Below are 23,750 nucleotides of genomic sequence, written 5' to 3' on the forward strand. Positions count from 1 at the left end.
ACGGTTTCCCCCATTGTTTATTGTGGCCTCAAATTGTTCTCACGTTTTCCGAAGGTGCGTTCAGACAGAAAGAGGAGCGAGTTTGTTTTTTTTAGCAAACCGAACCGCTTTCGCCCCGTGCGATCAAAAGTTAGATATTAAGCTGCTCGCTAGATGGCAAAGTATGCAGTAAATGATTTGTGACATCCGAGCCGTCCGCCTGATCTCAGAACTCACAAAAGTCGACTCATAAAGCCACGGGGTTAGGCAAGAATCGATCATTCATGCAGAAACATTTTCAACACGCGCGGACCTGTCTCTCTCCCCCCCCCCCCCCCCCCCCCCGCTCCCCCCCCTCCCCCCCCCCCCTCTCCCCCCAGTTTGCACAGTCCTGGGAAGTTTAGCATCTAATTGCGGCCGCTTGCATCTTTCCACGCTGTCTTAACATTCGTCTCACGTTTTGTTTGGACGCACCTGGGGAGGAGGAGGAGGAGGACGGGGAGGGAGGGAGGGAGGAGGAGGGGGGACAACGATGAGAGGATACCGGGGCAAAAGGCCGATTACCTCGCAGGGAGAACAGCAACCTACACGCTGCACTGTTTTTTTTAAACTAGATTTAACCCCCGAGTCTCTCTCTTCACGCCACACTCGTTAATTCCCCCGGCCCCCTCCCGCCGGGAACCACACACAGTCTGTACTATCGGGATGAGCACAAGCGTACAGAAGGATCCCAATTTAGATAATCAAAACACATATTGCTTCGCTGCACGTCTTCAAAAAAAAAAAAAAAAAAAGGCTCGGACAAACGGCGCATTTGCCTCAAGAGGAAGAAGATAAACGCTCGCGTGAGCGCGCGAGAGATAAAAGGAGCAGGGACGAGCAACAGGGAGAAGACGAGATCAAATAACAAGAAATGGAGGGGGGGGGGGCAAAGAAATGAAGCGGGGACAGACGGAGAGAGACAGAAACACAGTGCAGAGGGCCTCTTAAAACAAGCGATCTTCACCTGCGCGTTAAATCCAGATCGCGTCCCCGACGTGATTTATCCAGATTGCATTTACACCTGGAAGCGCAGCGCCGACGTCCCGTTCTCCCCCGTTTCATTTACGCCTCGCGCGCGGGTTCCAAAGCTCGGCGTAAAACGAAACGCCGCCGAACGTGGCTGCGATTATCGTGGGGAGACGGTAAGCGTCGGCCAAAAAAAAGGGGGTCTTCGGGCGAAGTGTTTGTTGAATTTACACCTCAATTTGTCCGCGGCGATGTATGTCCGCGCGGCGGCTGAACCTCCCAGGAGCGAGCGCGATGGTAAAACCAGATGTAGAAGGGGGGGGGTTAAATAAATTGTTCGTATTGTGAGGGAGGAACCGTAACAGGGACTTTTCCATCCAGGTTTTGAGTGAAGTTGCCAAAAACATAAATCAAAAATTGATTAAAATTCTAATGTGGAATTCTCTGGGCTGATATTGGCCAAATGGAGTGTTTTTTTTCTGAATACAAATAAAACCAGATTATGATTGTAAATAGATACATTACAAAAGTACAAAGCTGGTATTAAAATACTTTAAAAAAAAATTGAAGGCGTTGACATTTAAAAGGATAAAGCTGGTGTTATTAATTATATATTTGTTCTTATTATTGTCAACAAACCTACAGAAAAGACCAACAACGGTTCGGGTCATTTCTTATTACTCTCTGACTTCCCAACCCTGGCTGTGACTGTTGGCAGCGTGATTATCCTGTAAGGTTTCTTTGTTAATGATCTTCACTGTTGCCAAATTCATGCTTTTTCATAGAAACACACGGCCCGGTATCACGCCAGAACGTTTAATTCACCCGCCAGTCGACTGGAGGATACCGTGTCGGCGTCACGTTTTGCCAAAGAAGACAACTTTCAACCGGGAAACCGATGTAATAACTAACGTCATATAAAATGACTTATTTTAACCTGAAACGTAATCTTTTCCTCAGCGTGTGGTTGTCGGTTCCTAATCCGAAGGTCATTTACTTTTCACGCAAAGACGTGACACTGACACGGTGTCATTTAAAAGACCGATGGGCGTATTACAGACTTTTGCATAATACTGGGTTGAAAGACAAATGAAAACATCCACTAACCACATATTTATTGAAAGTCATGGTGAATATTAAAATATCGGGGAATAAAATTGAATTGTTTTTCGGGGCCGTTCGTGCCCATTTAATGCAAATTTGATCCGTTTCAGTTCTGCTCTCCAGATTTGATTGTTACACTTTGCAAAGCAAATACTTGGATGGAGACCTTGGATTGAGGAGTTGGGGGGGAGTGGGGAGTGGTGGTGGTGGTGGTGGGGGGGGGGGGCAGAGAAAGTACATAGAAAGCAAGTGAGAGAGAGAGAGAGAGGAGGAGGAGGAGGATGAGGAGGAGGAGGAGGAGGAGGGCCTGGTGTTGTTTATATTAGCTGCTTGTTAACGTGACCGTGTGGACAGGCTGAAAACAGAACGCAGGGGAAAGAACAAGTTGTACTCTTTCTCTGGCTCCAGTTCAGCGAGCGTCTCCTCCCATCCTCTCCTCCTCTCTAAACATCTCTCCTCTTCCCTCACTTTTCTCCCTCTTCAAGCCAAAGTAAAGCAGAGCTGAGTGCAATGTTTCTTCCCTCCTCACACGTGTCTGTCATTATTTGTCCTTAAAGCTACAGACAAAAAAAACAACTTCCTTTTTTTTTTTTTTTTTTTCTTTTCTTTCTTTTCTCTCTCTTCTTCATTTTTGATCATCCTACGCTTCAAAAGCGTTTTGAAAAAAAAAAAAAAAAAAAAGCCACGTGCCGGGCCAAGGAGGCTGATCACCGGACGGGGAGAGGAGAGAGGAGAGAGGAGGAGTTGTGGGCAGAAGGGACACAACAGGAGGGGAGTTGTTAGGGTCTCGGGACAGAGCAGAAGAGGGGGGCTTTGCTGGTGGTGGGAGGAGGAGAAGGAGGAGGAGGAGGAGGAGGAGGATGTTGTATGGTGGATACAGAGTAAGGTGAGCAGTTTGTGCAGATTGGAGCTTTAGTCTAAAAGCATTTGTGGGAGCTTCGCCGGGGGCAGAATTAATCTCACCGTTTGTGTTGAAATTTTAGTGGGTGGAGCCAGAAAAATAGTCTTAAACTCCTCCCACAAACACCGAGTAACGTCGGATTGAAGGTCGAGCCAAAAGATCCGCAGTGTCCGTCAGTCCTTCCGATTCAAACCGCTGTTGTTGAGCTTTCGTTTCAGCGGCTCTGTTTGTACGACTAAAGCTCCAATCTGTGCAGCGTGTCCGGGTTGTGGATGTTGAGACCTTGACGCCATAACTTCGCTGTAACGGAGAGGAGAGCAAAGCGCCAGTAAAAACAGTGGAAGCAGATAATGAGTCAGCTTTCTAGTTTGATACGAGCCACAGCGGCCAGCTAAGCATTACAAAAGAAAAAAAAAAAAAAAAAAAAACAGCTTGCAAAGGCTTTTTCAAAACACGGAAAATGTAAATGTCTCTAGTAGTAGTAGTTGAACAGTATTATACATTATTGTAGACGTGTATAAACTCCAGCGGTAGGTAGGTAGGTAAGTGGGCGGGTTTGCAAGGCTGGCGTGGGACAGTAAAACAAGGACGAGACAATGATGCCAGAAACAGGAAATAGTCTGCATGAAACCATTTGGATGCATTTTTAGACAAAACATTCAATTTTGGTTTCAATTTTAGAAATATTTCAAGACATTAAAAAAAAAAAAAAAAAAAAAAAAAAAAAAAAATCAAATTCCAATGTATATCACCTGCAACATACTCCACTGACCGTTGTATTTTTGTGTCCTAAGACTTTGTGGTAAAACTTAATTTTTAAGCCAGTCCTGGCTTCACTGATCCGACACCAGCCTCAAACCACTTTCTATTTGGCTGAAGGAGCAATTACAGAGGAAGAGCGACATCGTATAACCGCAGCCCGATTCCCTTCTGGTTCCCCAAAACCACCTCAGCACAATATTTACTTTTTGTCTTACAATTGGAGAAATCCAACTTTTTATTTTTTATTTTTTTTATTCACCAGGTGCAACTCCTGGAATTTTAAGCCTATTTTTTTTTTTTTTTTTTTTGTTCCAGTCGAGCACAAATTGGCTCGTGCAACAGAATCTACCAGCATCGTTGTTGCTGGGTGATCCCGAGCCGCCTTCTCGCTGATACCAAAATCTACAAACGTGGCCTTTGCCCGGCTGAGGGGGTTCTGAGGAGCCCAGCCCTGCTGGTGCAGCGATGTCTTCCGACGAGTTTTATACAACAGTCAGTCCGGGAGACGGCGGCTGTGTGAACTGCAGGCGAGGTTCCAATTACCTGCAGCGTTCGGTGCCGGGAATGCGTCACTGTGTGTAGGTGTGTTTCTGACCTGCCATTACATGCCCGATGCCCGTCGGCTTATTTCTGTGTTGAAGCATTGGTGCCAACACCCGGGGGGGGGGGGGAGTTTTTTGCTCTCACACATGCACCAGCGTTTATAATACATCTACTATAATGTCCTAACCGTGCAAACCAAACGGTAAGTTCAGCACAGCAGAGCGTAACCTCTGATATTCCTGTGCCGATAACGACGCCGATGTTCCGGCGGGACGACGCAAAATTCCCCGACGTGATTAATTTCGTAGGTTAAACCTGGAACGCGAGAGGAAATCTCTGTCATCTGGATTTCACATCATGTGAATATTGACGAGAGTTGCAAAACTCCAAAGATCATCGGAGCACTTTTCAGGCTGCGAGCCAAAACCCACACCGCACATACCGCACGGAGGACAGTGATGCTTTGAAGCTGTATTCTAGTGGATATTGATATAAAGAACCTGCAAAGGACTCCAGTCTACAGTTTCTACGAAGCGGAAGGAGAGGGCATTGCAGCCACACTGTAAATATAGAATAATAACCAGCTTTTGTTTGCTAAGGCTGCACAGTATCAAGGGAGAAAAAAAAAGAGAAAAGAAGCAAAACTGCAGTTATCAGCGTGGCAATTTGCCTGACAAGGTACTACGGTGCTGTTCTTGGGTTAAAACCTGACGTTGAAACAGGGAAAAAAAACAAATCTTTAGAAACACCTCACTAACTCCACAACTTCCTGCGTGTCTTTTTTTTTTTCCTGCCGATACGGTGCAACCTCAGCATTTTTGCTACTACATGTTAAGGCCGTACATGAGAGGCCTTGTCTAATACCACTGTCTACGAGGTCAGACTACTCTGAACATTGAATATTGAAACCAAGAATACATTTTTCTGTCTTTGCGACTCGTGAATGGTAACCACCACCGAGCGGAAGATGCTGTGGGACGTAACGATTACTTCGTCACATCCTCCCTTCAAAAAAAAAAAAAAAACCCACACGGTTTTGTTGCCGTTATTGTACGTGTTGTCGTAGCGATAGCCAACGCAGAAGTCCGGATTCCCTCCACCTGCCCTTCGCACACCTCCACACGACAACGCGGACCTTGTACGATGGCTACACCTGAAGGACAAAAAGGAGACCTGCCATAATACTCTCCTGCCGTTCGGGGGGAGGGGGAGGGGGCGTTTCACTCCGAGTAAGCTCATGCTTTCCTGATGCGGTCAGGACCACAAATACATAGAAAACTAGTCATCTTGTACATTATAACCCTGTTATACCAGCTCTGGTGTTTGTATCAGTGTGTGTGTGTGTGTGTGTGTGTGTGTGTGTGTGTTTGTGAGAAAGAGCAATATGTTTGTGTGTTCAGTTCAGCAGCAATTTGGCTTTTTTTTTTTTTTTTTTTGTCTTCTGAAAGTGGGGTTAATATGCGCGAGTCTGTGTTTAATGACCATCACTGGCCCGTTACTGTGACAACAGGCATTTCCTATGTGAACCCCCCCCCCCCCATCCCCGTGAATGTAGATCCAGGTTGAGTTTATTGATGGCGGTGTGGCAGAGATAAAAGCCCCCCTCCCCCGTCCCCCGTCCCCCTGTATTAAAGGGGAGGGTGGGGTCACGTGGGCTTTACAGCGTTTTCGGACCGAACCAGGTTGAGAAGCTGGATTGAAGCCGAGCCGACCTGGACGTCGCCGGCAGAGTTATCTAACATTCTTCATCTCGGGTAAAATCCGCGTGCGTGTTTGTTTGTGTGGAGAAGATGTAAATATGCTGCCTTTGATACACAGATCTGTTCTTTGGCGTGGTCACTCCAGAAGACCAGTTTAGAAGCTGTCCATACAGAGAAAAAAAAAAAAACAAAAAAAAAAAACAGAGGAAGTAGAATGGACTTGCACCTCTATTTAAATGTCTGTTTCATCAGGCCTGGGTCAAGCAGCCCTTCTAAATTCACTTGCGAGGCTTTCTTGGTGAGAGACTGAAAAGAAAGTCCCGGCTTGCGGTCGACCACCGAGCCGTTCAATATCCGACCTGTCCGAACTCAAACAAGTAATTTTAAATGAGCCGGCGTTATCCAGACTATTGAACCCAGGGCTGATGGTCACATGGTCACACTGAGAGAAGGAGCATGCTCAGTAGTAGTTGGAGTTCAAACAGTGAAGCTTGCCAAATAAGGAAGTATCTAGACATACACACATCACTTTATATATATATACTGTATATGATATAAAATATGTATATATATGTATGTATCTACGTCTTACGTTGGTTTATCCATAAATTTTTTAACCTTTTTTTTTTTTTAATCCATCTTTTTTTAAAAGTTTTTCGAACCCCTGAGAATACCATGGACTGCTTTAAGTACAAAATACAACTCTCTGAGAGAACAACAAAAAAAAGTCTTTTGTAAAAACAAATTTACAAACAACTCAATTCAAGAATTTAAGAGCGCAGGCCTCTGAAGCTGATTATTTCATCGTCTACATTTATCCGACAGGAGGAACGTGTGCAGCGGAGCCGATCGGGGACCAGAGTTTGGCCACGTCAGACGTCAGCGGCGGCCATGCTGGAGCCACAAAGCTGCTTAGACCTCATTCTTACAAACTGCATAGATACCACGCGGATGTTCTGAAGACTAATTTCTGTTGACGGTCCTTGTCTAAAAGCTACACGGGGCCTCAGAAATAACCGATGTTTGAAGACTTAAGTACCTTAAAATCTAAAAAAAATAAATAAATAATGTATTTGAGAAACCTTTCAAACTATTTTATTTTGATGTTTATAAAATGTGTCTTTGTACTGTGACGTCACGCGATGACTTTTCTTTGTCCTCTTATGGGGGGGGGGAAATAATAATAATAATAATAAAAAAAAATATCTAAAAATCGAAGTGGACTTTTGAATTTAGATTGTCTCATCAGTTTTGCAGCTTCGCAGTAACATGAAAATATGGAACGAGACTCCTTTACGAGTTTTGAGCATCCTCCGTGATTTCATCCAAACTTTAGTCATATTTTGACACGAAAGACTTGAACAATGCATCTACTGTTGGGAGCCAGTCTCTCTAAGAGGCAGCAGCATGGCGCGCTCGCAGTGTAACCTGGCCAGACTGTCCATCGATGGTTCTGGACTGCAGTGATGTCGTTGGGGACGGAGGAGGGAGGTGGTGGTGGGGGTGGTGGTGGTGGTGGTTTGCAGCTCTTTGCACTGATAGTACGTTGTGGCTCTGCGTTCCTAACTGCTGCAGATGCTTTGTTGATAGATGGCAAACGCTGCATTTACATCCTTGTTTTAGGCACTACACAATTGTTAAGGTGACAAGGAGCCCAAATGCCGGCTACGCTCGGTAACCAACCCAGCGGGATTTCCTTTTGGTTTGATTGTTACAAATCCGATTGAGAAACGACTGATTGATCGACTCACTGATTGATAAGGTTGATTAAGAAGGTTGGCGGGGGGGGTCGGGGGTCGGGGGCCGGGCCACATGGCAAGCGACAGAAGGCACAGAGTTTCTACAATGATTTTTCTCCAAAGATTCGGCCAAAATAAAATAAAATAAAATAAAAAAAACAAAACAATAAAAAACAAAAAACAAACTCAGAATTAGGAAGAATTTAAAAGCAGCTGACGAAAGTCAGATTTAAATATTTCAACAACGGCTTTGATGTGAGCAAAGGGATTTGCTTTATAGTAGTTTATGTGTCAGTATGTCTGTGTTTGCGTGTTTGTGTCTCTGTGTGACAATCTGAATGACCACCAGGGTCGGGGTCAACCTGTTTGCTATTCAAAAATGGGAAAAGCTGCAGATTCGTTTTTTTTTTGTGTTTTTTTTTAGTAAGTGAAAATAAATGTGATAATGAAGGCTTCAGTGTACAATTTGCAACTGAGTCAATCGGAAGAAAATTGACCCCGACCCGGGATGAGCGTCTATTATACACACGAGTGCTTACATTACAGCTCTTATGACTAGCTAGTTGTGCTTTTTCAAGGCTGAATACATGTTGTCCCATGTCACCCTCTGTACATATTCAGACCAACTCTGGTGTGAAATTGTCTTTCCACTAAACATATTCAAGAAAACAAGGACTCATTGGATGCATCTCAGGCCGTAGAGACCGAGAACGAAGCACACCCTGAAACCAGCTTAAAGAATACGAATAATAATAATAATAATAATGCCCCGAAGTGTTTGTTCCCAAGTCTGGCAGATACCACAGACGTGAGGCCAGAACTGGGTACTTCAAATGAATCTGAAACACACACACACATATATATATATATATATATATATATATATATATATATATATATATAACAAAACAAAAAAAAAAAGAAGAAAAAAAGACCAAGGGTAATGTTTGTTTTCTAGTTGTTGAATGTGTTGCGTGTATCTAACATCAAACTGCGGTCCAGTGGAGAAGCTTTACTGTACGATAGGCAAACAGCTACATTCAAATTCCCCCCAAAAACGAAGCAGGTAGGAGCTGAAGACGTTTCCCACTGATTGGTGTGACAGGGATTTGGTTGAACAAAGCCATCCAGCCATGTTTTTGTAGACTGTATACCGGGCACAAATGGGAAAAAACAATTAACCAGCGAGACTCTGCTCAGATAACCGTCCGCGAGTATTTGTCCGTTTGAGTCTCAGTTCTTTAGGATGCCAGCACGCTCCTTCTCAGCAGGTCTTCGTTCCCAGAATGCAACTGTGGCAGGCGGATTCTGCGTCCGCTGGAGCGCATGTCCGAATCGCTCTGCTCGCCGTCAGAGAAGTACCCGTCAGTCTCAGCAGCGTCCAACAGGGACGTGTTCTTTCCTGTGAACGGCAGGTGCACGGACTCCATGCCCCCGCCCCCCGCCCCTCCCTCTCGATTTACCCTGCCGGGACAGACGGAGCCGCGGGGCGCCGCGATGGACGGCCCCGGTGTCGGGCACCGTGACCCCGGGGCTGGAGGCCGGGAGTGGAGACGAGCTCGCCATGATGCCGGATCCGCCGGATGCAACGCCGTTCCCGATGTGGACGCTGTCCCAGTGGCCGCGGTCCTCCGAGATGTGACAGGAGTCCATTTTGGAGATGGGCGGCTGCGGCGCCGGGTCCCTGTGAAGGTCAGAGCTCCTGGTCTGGTGGTGATGAAGGTGGTGGTGCACGGTCTTGGATGAGCCCCGGGACCTTTCCCCTTTCCGGACCACGTGGCTGGACTTGTCCTCCGCCACGCTCGCCCACAGGCTCTTGGCGGTGGAGGGGCTGCTGGCGGCGGACGCCGCCGCTGCGGACAGCAGCGAATGAGGCTGGGCGGGAGCGGCGGGATTTCCACGACCACGGGACTTGTTGCTCCCGCGGGGTTTGCGGCCCAGCTGGGGTGTCTTCCAGGTGGACTGCATAGAGTTCTCCATCATGAGGTTGAGCAGGCTCTCCTCGCCTTGCAGGAGCTGGAGGAGAGGAGGAGAAAAAAAAAAAAAAAAGAGGAGAAAGAAAAGGAGACGAAAGGAGAAGAATTAAGAAGAGAACTGATCAAAGTAAATCAGAAGAGAAGAAAAGAGAGCTGAATCAGGCGCAATAATTTGTACACAATATACTCATGAAATATCTGGAAAGTTGATCAATACAACAATTATAGTTGTCTGTGATTTGCCTGTACTATTTTGGAATTTGGAACTACATTTTCAACAGCTCAGCAGTGGAGGATGTGAGCCACTGTTTTTGTTGGGAAACAAATGACAGAGCTGATGTATTCTAACAGCACTGTTCATCGTGATCATTTATTTCTTCACGAGGTGTTCCTCTTAAATCTTGGAAGATGATGTTCCTGCTCATTTGTTCTTTAACACATCCACAAAAAAAGTCTGCAGTGGATTCTGTTGGAGCCGCCGGCCAGTCAACACAAAACAGCAGGTCAGATCTGATCATCAACTCGCTCATCGACTGATCAATCCACCATCAGATGTGGGCAAAACTCACAACTACACGCTCTACTCGTATAAATAAAAGGCAGACTCTTTAGTCTGATATAACGATGCGTGAGAATCAATCTAAAGGTCTTGGGCCCAGGGTGAATATAAGGAGACCTTTCGGAGTTTTTTTTTCTCTCGGTCAGGTCCGTATTTAGGATCGTTCCTTCTTTGGTTAAAGAACCACATTTGAATTCAATCTATCGCTGCATTAATAACAAGTATCCACTGTATTTATGTCCCGAGGCGTCACGTCGCAGGCCTCCTCCAGCCGAAGCCCTACCTGGTCAGAGAGCAGGCTGCCGCTCTTGTCCTGATGCTGGGCGCCCAGAGCCCACTGGCTCAGCATGTCGTCAGCGGTGATCTGAACCGACTGGGCGAGCCAGCTGTCGAACAAAGAGTTGTCCAATGGGAAGGACTTTGACAAACCTGAAGGGGGAGAAGAGGCGCAGGGAGGAAGAGATGATGATCAAGACAGAGGCAGCAAGAGGTGTGAGAGAATGAGGAGTGGGGAGGGAGGGGGGGGGGCAGAGAGGGAGAGAAACAAAGCAGACAGGTGAAGAGTGCTGCACATTTTGTCATAATTAAGAAAATACAAGAAAAAGTTGCGGTGGAGGTGAAGGGAATTATCTTTCAGACCAACAAGTAAAAGGCATTAATGGAGCAAGCGCACAGTAACACTTTAATGCACATCATAATAATAATTCATATAAGAGTAGACATTCCACTTAGTTTAGGTGACTTTTTCCACGTGACACAGAGCTGATTGGCGGACAAAACCTGCAAAAGTCTCCTGGCCAAAGACGGATGCACACGATGACATGTTTGAATGTAGTAAAGCGAGCATCCGGTATTTAACCAGCTTCAGCGTACAGTTTGTCCCCTAAATCACTCTGAGCTGCAGGACCTCATCATTTAAAGGCCACGTCTGTGATATTTTGGATTGTTGAGTGTTAATCCCACCAACATCTTAAAATGAATAAACCCCCCCCCCCCCCCCCCCCCCAAAAAAAAAAAATTCAATGCAACATCCCCAAACCGACACATGTAAATGTTTATGTGCGCATTTGGGCCTCGTCACAGTTTTAAATGGAAATACAGAAAGTCGCATCTCGATGCGGTGACATTTAGGGTACGTAGCGAAACGCTCCAAATGCAAACACGCTGTTTCTGTCACTTCATCAGAAATGAAGCTCTAAACCTGTTTTACAGCAGAAATCCTGTTCGCTGTCTTTTCCAGCACTGCTTTCTCCACACTCTGGTGTGTGTGTGTGTGTGTGTGTGTGTGCAGGACTGTCGGAGCCGGAGACTGTGTGCAGTGTGTGAGCATGTTCGGTATACATGTGTGCGTGTGTGTGTGTATATATATGTGGGAGGCTGCAGAGAATACCCCCTGCTTTTAAGTGTTTGTATGTGTGTCTGTATAATTAGGAGATTTTCATGGCTCCTTTTCTATCATTGTGGGCTGTGAGAGGAGCTGCCAAAGCGCTGTGTGTCTGTCTGTGGCATTTTCTTACTCTGAAACACACAAAGGCAAACTACTGACAAGATGCAGCGACTACGGACAAGATGCATCTTTACATCACTTAATGATAATCATAAAACCAAGCTGGGGTTATGGGTGACTATCAATCAGTTAGGTGTAGTTTTTGGCAGTTTTAAGTAACTAGTAATGACTATTCTTGTGTCATGCCAAAGATTCGGCCAATCTCGAATGCCATTATAAGACATCGCAATTTTACAAAATGTAAATGTCAATGTATAAAAAATAAAAAGTAACAAAATAAATCAACATAAAGAAGTCAATAATAAAGAAGTAAAACTAAAAACTGTTCTACTCTTTTTCAGATGACAAAACTGTTTCGTTTTTATATGCTCCTGCGTTTTATATGCTGTTGGATGTAAATCTGTGTTTATTCTGGAGGATAGTGACAAATAATTGGATGGTTACAGCGAGGACCCAACAAGTGACAAGAATTTTGGAGTCTAAAATCAGCTTCCTCTTATTTTTTTATAAACAACTATAATCTGTATCTGTAAACAGTTATAATAACAGAAACCCCAAATTTCCATCAGTCAATCAAGTATATTAAAAAAAGGATAATCACAGTCATTTCATCCGGTCTAAAATCAAGATGCAGGTTGGTTTTTTTTTACCAATCAGAAACATTGCTATGTGCAAAGGGAAATGTTTCTTGTTGGTATAACGGCACGCAAAATTTTATGAAGCCCCCCCGGAAGGTCAAAATGGGAGATTTTTTTTTCTGGATCACTAACCTTGCAGTAAATTTCAAATGCCTTCTGATCTATAAACAATAGGTATGTTGGTCCAAGTCCAGTTACTCTACACAGCCAGTTAAGGGAAAGGCTTGAGATGGAATACATACAACAGAAAGAAGAGATGACGGGACACTTTACTTGACGCATTTAATGCTCGTCACTCATTTTGGAAGGCTGATCTCCGACAGTATCGAGCTGCTGGTTGTGAGCGCAGCTGCAGCTGCTCTGTCGGGCTCTGCTCTGGTCTTATACGTCCAGCTGCACTTCCTCTTGCGGTGCGTCTGCGACCGACACGTCAACAACCCATCAAAGAAACAGTCAGTAATACAGCAGCTTCAACCCGACCCTCATCCATCACTGCTCACACACAACCACTGCATGCAGTCAGTGTTAAAAAAAAAACAAGTGTGTCACAGCCAGAGCAGCGCCGACCGAAGCGCAGTAACGGCTACAGCCGCACGCACAATAACAATCACGTCGTTCCAAAGCTGCAGTCATAATCAGAGCTACAGTGTCTCTGCAGCGGTCAGTGAGAGAGCTGGTGAACCAGATCCTCCGGTTTTCTTGACACGGTATCAAAATACAGCACAGCCTTTCTCTGTCGGTGAGAGAAAATGCACTTGATATTAGGTAATGCAAAAATAGTTGAGGGAAAAAAAATATATATGGTAAACGGCAAAAATAATTTAGTGTGTCCATTTAGCAGGGAACAGCAATGAGTGTGCAGATTTTTCTGTGGTCTAAGCATCTTTCTCTTTTCTCTCCCTCCTTGTAAATCTTCACCGCCTATAATGATCCGCCATGCAGGACAGCAGGAGGTGCTGTTAGGGTGCTTTTAACACCAGCCATCACACATATACACACACACACACACGCGCACGCGCACACACACACACACACACACACACACACACACGCACACACACACACACACACACACGCACACACCGGGCCGGTTGTTTCCATGACGCAGCATGTCTCTGCAGGAATCAGGAGAGCTCTGAGGGAGGGAATAGGTGACGGAGGGGGAAAAAAAGGAAAAGAGACCGTGAAGAAGTGTGAAAGAAGGCAGGGAGGCAGGATGGAGGAAGGGAGAAAGGAGTAGAGTTCAGAGAGAGGATGTAAACCCATTGTAGTACTATGTCCCAATTTGATTGCAAATGACAGAAAAAAAAAAAAAAAAGCTGTAAAAACTCGATCTCAGCAACCTCTATTTAATATGAGTTTGATTTTTTTTTTGTACGGTGAGACCTCATGAATTTATCATATTCATCAATGCATATATAAATATATATATTTTGAAATGTTTTTTATAAAATGGCTCTGCTTTTTTCCCTTTTTTTTTTTTTTTTTGTACCCATTACTGCCCTAATTTCTGTTGTTAAAACAATATCTAAATCCAGGCGATGCTCACTGATCGTAGCGCTGTGTCTGACGGGATTCTAAACGTGTTAGCCGTACCAGTGCTACTGCCAGCTAATGCTACCAAACCAAACCTCCCAGTAGTTAAAGCCCTTTTAAAAGCGTTGCACTATGTGCTACAGTTGTGAGAGAGCCGGTGTTAATAACGAGCGAACTTCAGTTCGTCTCATAGCTACCATAAAAATCCCCAGAATGGCTTTTCAGAACAGGTGATGTTGCAGCAGCGAGCAAGCCTTCGCTGCTAATGCAGTGTAGGGGAAGGAATTCAGAGAGTCAGAGAAAGTGTGTTTGTGTGTGTTTGTGTGTGTGTGTGTGTGTGTGTGTGTTCGGTGCTGGGTCTAAAGCCCTCACTACAGTCTGATGATTGTTCTCGGATGCCAACCGTCTCCCTGGAAACTCCACGAGAAAGGCAGAGATAGAAATACAGGAGCTGAAAATGACTAAAAGTCCAATTGAGCGATCTCAAGACCTCCGAGAGCGAAGAAGGGCAGCAGGCAGAAAAAGAGAGCAAGCTAAACATCCGAATAAAGGAATGAAATAACACAATGGGACACAAAAATGGCAGCCTGAGTGAAAATGAATAACCCTGTCAGTTGTTCACCGCAACGCATTTTCTTTTCTTTACTTCTCTACAGAACAGTCTTACGAGTGGTTTTCGAGGACACATTTTTAACTTGAAGAATCCAGAAGAGATTGCTCCTCTAAAATGTTGGTATTTAGCTGCTTTGTCTACAGCCGAGGAAAGAGCTGTTTGAAAATTAAAAAAAAAAAAAAAAAAAATGCAGGAGATGCTTCATTTGTCCATCTGTGCACAACTGAAAATCAGTGGACCATTGCATGCTTTGCACGGTAACGACACATGACTGTGATTAGGGAGAACTGTGCTGAATAACTTGGGTTTGGTAGCTGTCACTCTGTGACAAGTTACAGTGGGCAAGATAAAACTGTAAAAACATGAATAGCTATATATCAATTTACAAAGAGGAATGTCATTTAGAATATAGAAACAAGACTGGACTTTAAATTTGAAACGAGGGCTTTTAATTTGAAACAGATGCAGGAAGTGGCAACTTCCAGCCAACCAATGGGGTCGCTTTACCGCTCGGTCAGTGACACACACTGCTGTTTTTAGGGCTGGCCACGCAATTGCTGTCTGGCCAAAGATAAATTATTCTGACATTTATAAATGATTGTAAAAAATGATATATATAAAAAAAACACGTATCTTTAAAACCCATGTATTTGAGGGATGAAAGGTTGTATGCCAGGTTTCAGAGACAGAGAGGCAACTTGATTCATCTTTAACGCTCCCTGTCGTTCACCAATAAATGTAAATTGTACCACCTAAAAACACTCAATTATACGGATCAAAAGGATTTAAGGATGTAACTTCTCCGTGCCTGTGAGGGTGCTCTGGGAAGAATTCAAAACAAGCTCCTTCCTCCAGCCACCACCAGCATGTGGGCTAATAAACAGTGTGGATAGGGGGACAGTGCATCTGAGAAGGAGTTATGGTACTTGTCTGTCTTCTTGATCCCAGGACACACAGAGGAAGACAAAGCCCTGAGAGTCAGGACCAGACCCGACAGAGAACAGATGGCCTGACACACAAACACACTCTGAGACACTGAGATATGAACACATACGGCACGCAAAGACAAACACAGGGACGACACACTGAGACGGGGAAGGAGATATATATATATATATATATATATATATATATATATATATACATATATATCTCTCTCTCTATATATATACATACATATAAACCCGACAAAGGAAAGCTTACATGGACACACAAATGATACAGTTGAAAACACCAGAAGCACACCACATACAAAGAAGGACTTGTTTGTCATGGAAACACAATTTGAGTGATGATTTCCTAGCGTGTATTCAACATCAAGTTGGAGTCCTTATCCCTCAGCAGTCAGGTGGAAAAAAACCGAGTGGAGCAAAGATAAACAGAAAGAGGGAGTTTCATAACACAGAGTCAGACAGAGAGAGAAAAAAAAGAGCAAGATTCAGTGCAATAAAAAAAACCAAAAAAACAACCAGAAAGAGATGAGGGGGCAAACAGAGAGATAAATAAAAAAATAAAATAAAAACAGGGAGATTATATCAGAACAGGAAGCAAGTGAGGCACAGCCAATCCACTCTCCTGCCTGCTTATTGATCATATTCACATCGATAGGAAAACACTGTTGGCTCTGCGACACTCAGCTCTGGTTAAATAAGGAAATGAGAGAAAGTCCTGCGTCACTGCCTCTGAGTGGGTGAAAAGCTCGAAAAAAAATCTCCACCAGATTGGATCTCGTCCTCTCAGATGCAAATGCACATTATGACCAACATGTTGGATTCTATATATACTATAATAAACCTTACAATCGCTATAGACTAGAGTTAAACCAGATCACATGTTTAATGACTGAAGCTCATAATAATGTAAATATATATAAAAAAAAAATTAAAAAAAATGTACAAAAAACATATTTCTTTGAGAACATCGCTCCTCTGAACGCCATTCAGCCCATCACAGTAAACAGAAACTGACCTTTTAATTCGTCCATCCATTATATTGATCTACTTCATCCAGGAAAGGGTAACAGGGTGACTGTAGCCTATCCCTGCTGAGTTTGGTCGTCAGTCCATTGACCACCATATACTGTATTCTATACCAGCCATTGTTGTAGCTACAACATCCTCCACTAAGGACTCTAAGTGATTGGTTCGCTCGTCAGAGTGGCAGAGCGAACCTTAATGGGAAGAGGGTTTCCAGACTATAATCCCAGGGAGAAGCCCGGGTTTGGAGATCAACAAGAACACAGTAAAGATTTAACAATGCTGGAAGTGAAATGTGCGCACAACCGTATTAGGAGCAACACTTGCAAATGGCTCTTTAACAGCATCTTTGTGATAAGTACGTGTCGAAAGATAAAATGAAAACAATCCTGAAAGTGGTTTATCGGCCGAATCTGCAGCTCTCTCTGGATGCATGGAGCTTTGAGCTTTTGAGTTTCAACCGTGAAACTGTCCGGCCCACAACGTTCCTGGTTTGGTTCGCTCTCGCTGCTCTCGTGGTGCCGTGTTTTTCAGCAGGCAGTTGTTTTCACTGAAAAAGCTCTTAAAGCCCACAGTGCACTACCTGCTCAGCACACAGCCACGGGTGGCAACTCGGTGGTAAACATGGCGGAGCGTTTTTACAGTCGGTGGGCTCGGTATCAGAGAGGATCAAATGTTTGCTCGTCCGAATATGTCCAAAAAGCCAACAGTTTCCCGCGGGAGGTGCTTATTTCTTCAAACTGATGTCGCAAAAACAGAACGGTACTGAGCTCATTTTCGTCGGGTGGCCAGAAAAATGATTCCAAATGACTGCACAAGTGCCGGGTTGTGTGCATAAACGTCTGTTAAGCTCAACTCATCAACTCAGTATCGGGTTTACAACATCAGATAATATTAGCTACAGATGGGCGATGACATTTAGCTTTGATTTCCAAATAAGCATAGCCAAATTAGCGAGTAAGTTACATTTTTGCTCGTGTTTCGCGAGCGCTACTAGAGTGTAGCTGCATCTCTGGATCACACCGATATCATATCAGGATCATAAATTTATGATTCTGAATTGATTCATAAACTCAAAAAAAAAAAAAAAATCCTCTCCTCGGACATCGCGAATATATTTGCGGCGCAGAAAACCTTTACCTTCAATTTCCACGGCGTACAGCACACACGTCACGCTTATCTTCAATGGAAGCAATCATCTGCAGCATTAAGGACTTAATAACTTAATAACCAGGTCTGACTTACAACGGTGATGTGTGAATACCTTGTATGCCATCATCAAAAGAGCAACATTAGTAAAATGAAGCACTGAACCACAGCACTCACAAACAAGCCAGCCAATCAATGTACACTCTGATTAGGTGGGGGAAATTACCGGGGTCAGAGCCTATTCAATTTCAAAAGACCTGCGTCTATACAGCGCTGAGAATAATGATTTGTTTCCTGGTGCGGGCGTTGAAGCCGAGAGGGTGGTAGCAACAGCACAATAAAGCATTCATCTCCAGAAAACGCAGAGCAATTCTTGATAGTTGGCGGTCAATAAAGCGCAGGTGAATTTTATTGTTGTCTTTCCTGCAGAAGACTCAAAAGTATTGCAATTCTATTAATAAAGAAAAAAAAAGAAGTAAAAAAAAGGTTGCACACTTATGCTTGCCTTTTATGTTTGGTCAGACGGCGATGTTGAATAGCTTATCATCACTATAGGGGTTTTTGTGTAGGAGCATGAAAACAGCATCCACCTTTTCTGCTGAATAGAGAATCAATTTTGATTTGAAAATCTATGATAACAAGCAATTACAAAGGCTAGACAAAACTACAGAAAGGCACCACATGGTGCTACCAAGTGGAATTGCCTATTGAGGCAAGGTTAAGAATCAAGCGGCAACCAACAGTGACGTCACCCATTGGCTTGTGAGGCCTCGAGTTCGGATTTCGGCCGTCCAGGACACTGTGCCCCGCCCACCGATAGCGGAAACCTGACTGCACCACAGGCCTGTCAATCAAACAGACACGCCCCCAAAAACATGGCTTTTTGAGGCTTGATTTCTAATAAATGACGGGATTATTTTTTAGATGGGCCGCTAGAAAACTAATAAGAAGGAGGGACTTTAGCTTTCATGAGGCAAGTTGAATGGGAGTCTTATGGAGCTGGAGGCTTTTTGAAGACGACCCCTAGTGGCACCCGGTGGTATTGCACGTCTTGGCATTTCCTCGTCGGCCTCATTTTTCAGACCCAGAAGCTACGCCCACTTTTATATACAGCGTACGATCAGGAGCCATTTCAAGTAACGTTGCTAACGCTGCCGAGTTAAATCTGGTAATATATACAAGTCCACCCCTCTTTGCAGATGCACATGTGGATTTTATGTTACAGAAGTGTTAACAGTCGAGAGAGGTTAAGCTTAGCTGTCTATAATTCCTACCAGAATGCCACAATCCTCCAAAAAGAAGTCGAAGCCAATTTCGTTATCAACAGACCAGCTCCAGGTTTCATCCTTTGATGACAGCGTGAAGTCTCTGTTGGGTGGTTTGCACAGCTTTCGGCAACTTTCTGTCATGTTCGTTTTCTGAGATCACAGGAAGGAACCGAGCTCTCCGCGTTCTACGTGTTGCTCGAGTGCCGCCATCAGCGCCGTTGAGATGTCCTGTTTATGTATTTTTAATGCTTTGTGTGTCTTATGTGCTGTATGTTTGGTGCGTCTGTTCCGTATAGGCCCTGTGAGGATCACTGACCGCTTTCACGCACATTAAAACTCAGACGAAAGGAATGAAATCCAAGAGCACAATTAGTCATCAGAACTCATTTTCATTTAGGCTCTCAGATACTAATCATGTCCAGTAATTGCAGCCCACAAGCATATTACCGAATGCAGGAATATTCATAATTTATTAGATCTGGAGGATTATGTAAGACTACAAATCCACCTACTTGATGTCCTACATATAGAAGCTATTTACAGCCGAGGAGCTTGTTTTTTCAGAGGAAGCCTGAAGACAACGAAGGCTTTGTTTTGCCTTTTATTCTCCCACACAAACACGCAGTATGTCACAATTCGTGGGCCCCACGGAGACAAGTTTTTCATGTAAATTGTTTTGTTTTCTTGCAAACCAACGCAAGATTAAATTAGATCTTTGTAGGTTTTATTTTATAAATCTTAAGCATGAGGTCTTTATATCACCCTTTTCTGTAAGTCCCACTATTTATAAGTACTATATCAATATTTAGTAAATGGATTATAACACTGTAAATGTATTTGTCAATATCTAAAACTCCTCTTCCCTGTAGGTAGGTGTATAAAAAGATTAAAAAAATGACAATACAATAAAAAAAGAGTTGGAATTGACAAACTGTCTTCATAGGACGCTTTAAATTACATTACATGACTTAAATGTTCTCATATCGGCTTACAATTGCATTATACAGTGTTATTAGCCATTTATTAAATGTTATAGTGCTTAAAAATGGTAAATAGGCCTTTTTTCATTAAATGTGAATTACTTTTGCAACAAATCAGATAATCTTTCCCAATTATAGTGACTATTTTTCAGAGACTACTAAATGTGAGAAATCCTTTAAATGAAAAAATTATGCAAAGAATTCAGCCTGTATTTCTGTTCTTTTCCTACTACCCCTAAAAAAAACAAAACTGCTTATTTGATTTTTACGCTATCAATCATTTCACATCTACGGTTGTCACCTTTTTAAAATGGCTTCCAACGGTTTCATAATTTTGGAGTGAAACATTTCCAAAATAAGAGCGATAATCTGAAACCTAAAACCTGAAAACAATGGGAAAGAGGAAACTCCCGTGTTTGATCCTGACAGCGCGCTCTGCTTCTGCCACGACCGACAGCGCCGGCTCTCATCAAACTGTCACCAAGCCGCTGTCCCATGAAGCAGCTGCATCTAAAAAAAAATAAACTGATGATGTTTTCAGGATGTCAGGGAATGTGACTTTTACAGGCGCGGCAGACACGTCGGGCGAGTGCCAACTTTCAAAACACGGCGAGATAACAGATGGACGTGAACAGATGGATAAAATCTGAAAAGTCCATGTTTCTGAACGGAGGGGCCCCTGGTATCTGCACCCCTGATTCAACACGTCAGTCAACACGCTGCTATCATGAACCCTGGATTATTTCCTGAGAAACTGAGCCACAAAAAAATAGTTGCTCACAGCTTCCTCAGTGGAAAAAAAAAAAAACCCAACTTCTATTGCTGCTTAAGTGATGGACAGACTGTTTCAGAGTATCTCTTTCACTTTTATGAGGATGTCGATGCATTGAAATGTTAATGTGCGCCCCGGCAGTCAGGCAGGTGACTTAAAGGAGCCAGATTCAGTCGGCACATTGTACGTCAAACGTCTCGTCAGCTGTCCTCGAGCGAGACACTTCAGCCTCTAGCTGCTCATTCACTTCAAGTCACCGAGGATACGACTGCCAGTTAAATGCTTGTAAATTGTCAACGTTGCAAACAAAGTAACGACATACATATGACCTGCATGCTCAGTTTGCATTTAATATCCGTCTTCAGAGCCTCGCATGTAGCTGTAATGATCGCTCGTGTGGACGGATCAACTTCTAACACGACAGCCAGCCATTATCATCCATCCTTATCTCACAGTGATGAAGACTGGCAGAGACAGGCCTCCCTCTCCTGTTTTCTATCGGTGTCTCTCTCCCAGTCGCTCATCAATGATAAAGATTAACATTGACAGAGCCGCTCTCTCGCTCTCTCTCTCTTCAGTTTTACTGTCATTTGTTTTTGCTACCTCTCGTTTTCCAACTTTCACTTCTACCCATATAAAAGTTGTGACTGGATGTAAAATTAGTTTTGTTTGTTTCTATTTTGACAGAATAATGCAACTTCGTTTTGCAAAAAAGACATTTACGTTTTTGCAACGGGAGTTGTTCTTCAACGAATTAAAAAAATGTATCTTTTGAAGCTGGATTTATGGTTGATATAAGGTGTTAGAAGGAGTTATTGTTGCCTGCACCACCGCAAGACTACATGGATGCAACATAGATGGTCAGACTGTTTTCTGCTCTTGTGATTGAACCTGGTAAACCTAGCTGTTGTTTCATCACTGTTTTAAAAAGTGTTGTTTTTTTTAAAGTCTTTAAAATGTAAGAGTATAAAGAACAAAGGCTGATCTTAAGTTCCTTGAGATCAATGTGACCTCTTGATATTCACCAGAGGTTTTTCCAATTTAAATAAAACGGAGAAACCTGCTGTCTTGACATTCAACAAGTGGGAACGAGCTAATGTTTGGCATTTTACTTGATAAATGGCTTGAAACAAGAAGCTTTCACGCCTCATTTTTTTATATTTCACACACACAACACGTATGTCTGACATTGGGGAGAAAGTCAATATAAAAGTCTCCAATAATTCCCAGAATGACCCTAACTGGTGTTGTACCATCGAAGGAGGATGCTCTACAGCTCTACAGGCCAAGTTATCTATTAGAGAAGCGCAGAGGAGGTCTGCATAAATTACAGGTATGACATTATTTGAATATTCTGTCTTTCTGCATCAATCTGTCTCACTTTACTTCTTTATCGCTCTCTGTTAGTGATGTTACGCTGCCAAGACATTGTTAGTATCAGATTCAAACCTGCTGGGCTGAGCTGCAGTCAACTTCTTTTAAAGATTCTGCCATCGATCCTGACACCTGATACCCAGAGATCACAGCAAATGTATGACAACATTGATGTTGGAGGTATGAAGTTTGTGGGAAGAAAAGCAAAAGTAACACACCAGCATGGAAACGACGCCGACAATGAAACGGAATTCAGTTAAAGGTAAGTCAAAGGTTCCGGCACTCTTGACGCATCAACCATTTATTTAGGCTTCGATATATAAAGTCTTTACGAGGGCAAAATGAAACAACAGTTTCCTGAAGTTTTGAAATTTGACCTCATGAAGAGCCTATATGTGAAAACACTCGTAAATTAACTATGCGTCAAGGCTACAAACTGTGCCGCAACCCTTTTTCATGTGGACACACAAACACAGTACGTTCAGCCAATGAGGTGCATTTGATCAGTTTGGAAGCAGTGCAAACACTGCGGGGCGTACACCCACCCACCCACACACACACACACACACACACAATGTACCTAGCTCTTTAAGCAGGGAGCCGTTCTCTGACTTCCATCTCTCCTTTTTCTTCTCAGGACTACTCTTCCTCCTCTCCTTCCCTTTATCCTTCACTCCATTCTGCTTCCTCTTTTCTCCCTTCTGGGTCCTCTCTGCAGGGAGACACAGAAGACAGGCTGAGGTTAGAGGATTTACTTGATTTATTCAATTTGAGCTTGATTTAGCGAGAAAGTGTCCCTGAGCCGGGGCGACTTCTACGTCTCAGGTGAAATTTGAGGGAGAAAAAGCATACAATGAATAGTAAAGGTGGGGGGGGGGGAGGGGGGGGGAAATGGTGCAGAAAAGATGCACACTTTTCTTACATGCTTGTACTTATTTGGACAATGAGCTCAATATGAAGCTGTATCTTGTTGTTGTTCTTTTTTTTTCTTTTTTATATATATATATATATATATATATATAACAAACACAACTTTTATATTATTTGTTAATATTCAGATACAGTCATTTTATTTCGTTTTTTCATTTAACTTTTCAAAATGACATAGCTTAAGAGAAAGACAGTTTGCAAAGGGAGAAACAAAGAAAAACAGGAAATATAGTTGGGAAACTCTTTGGTAGACTCATAATTTAAGACCTTGAGAAGTACAGTTTGCAAACATTGTTTTAAAAACACAGCAGTTAAAAAACATTGTCATTCATTTTGAGTTGTGATTGAGGTTACCTGGCTGACATAATGCTAATTATTCACTCTCTTTTTGCTCTTCACCAACTCTTAAGGTGGAAATATGTAGAACATTAGTTGTTAAAAGCTTCATTACATTCAAAGATAGCTGCTAAATAGGTCTGTTTGCTGTCTGGTGCCGAGAAGGTTGCGTTCAGTGTGGGGTTTTCAGTTTTTTTTGGGTCAAAACATCTGCCTGGTGTGGACAAAAATTCGGTTGTGAAAGTAGCGAGAGCGAACCAAAGCAGTGAAATCGTGAACCTGACAGCTAAACAATGAGCTGAAACTCCCTACAAAGCTCTGTAAAGCAGAGGGAAGCAGCGGCTTCCGTTGATTCTCTCTAAGTAAGTATGGTATTGATTATAACCCCTTCAAGTCTGAG

General features: G+C 43.4%; 1 protein-coding gene across 1 annotated transcript in view; it reads right to left on the reverse strand.

Annotated features, from left to right (window-relative positions):
- Positions 1 to 339: 339 nt before the first annotated feature.
- The window catches only part of jade2 (jade family PHD finger 2), a 171,852-nt gene continuing 148,441 nt past the window's right edge, over positions 340 to 23,750 (reverse strand). The window contains 4 exon segments of the mRNA XM_069174872.1: positions 340 to 9,175; positions 9,177 to 9,752; positions 10,555 to 10,700; positions 22,665 to 22,796. Of these exon segments, the coding sequence (XP_069030973.1) occupies positions 8,978 to 9,175; positions 9,177 to 9,752; positions 10,555 to 10,700; positions 22,665 to 22,796 (1,052 nt within the window). The 3' untranslated portion in view covers positions 340 to 8,977.

The sequence above is a fragment of the Embiotoca jacksoni genome, unplaced genomic scaffold (assembly GCF_022577435.1).
Source record: "Embiotoca jacksoni isolate LCO1_2020_lvr unplaced genomic scaffold, fEmbJac1.0.p SCAF_62, whole genome shotgun sequence".
In the NCBI taxonomy this organism is placed as follows: domain Eukaryota; kingdom Metazoa; phylum Chordata; class Actinopteri; family Embiotocidae; genus Embiotoca; species Embiotoca jacksoni.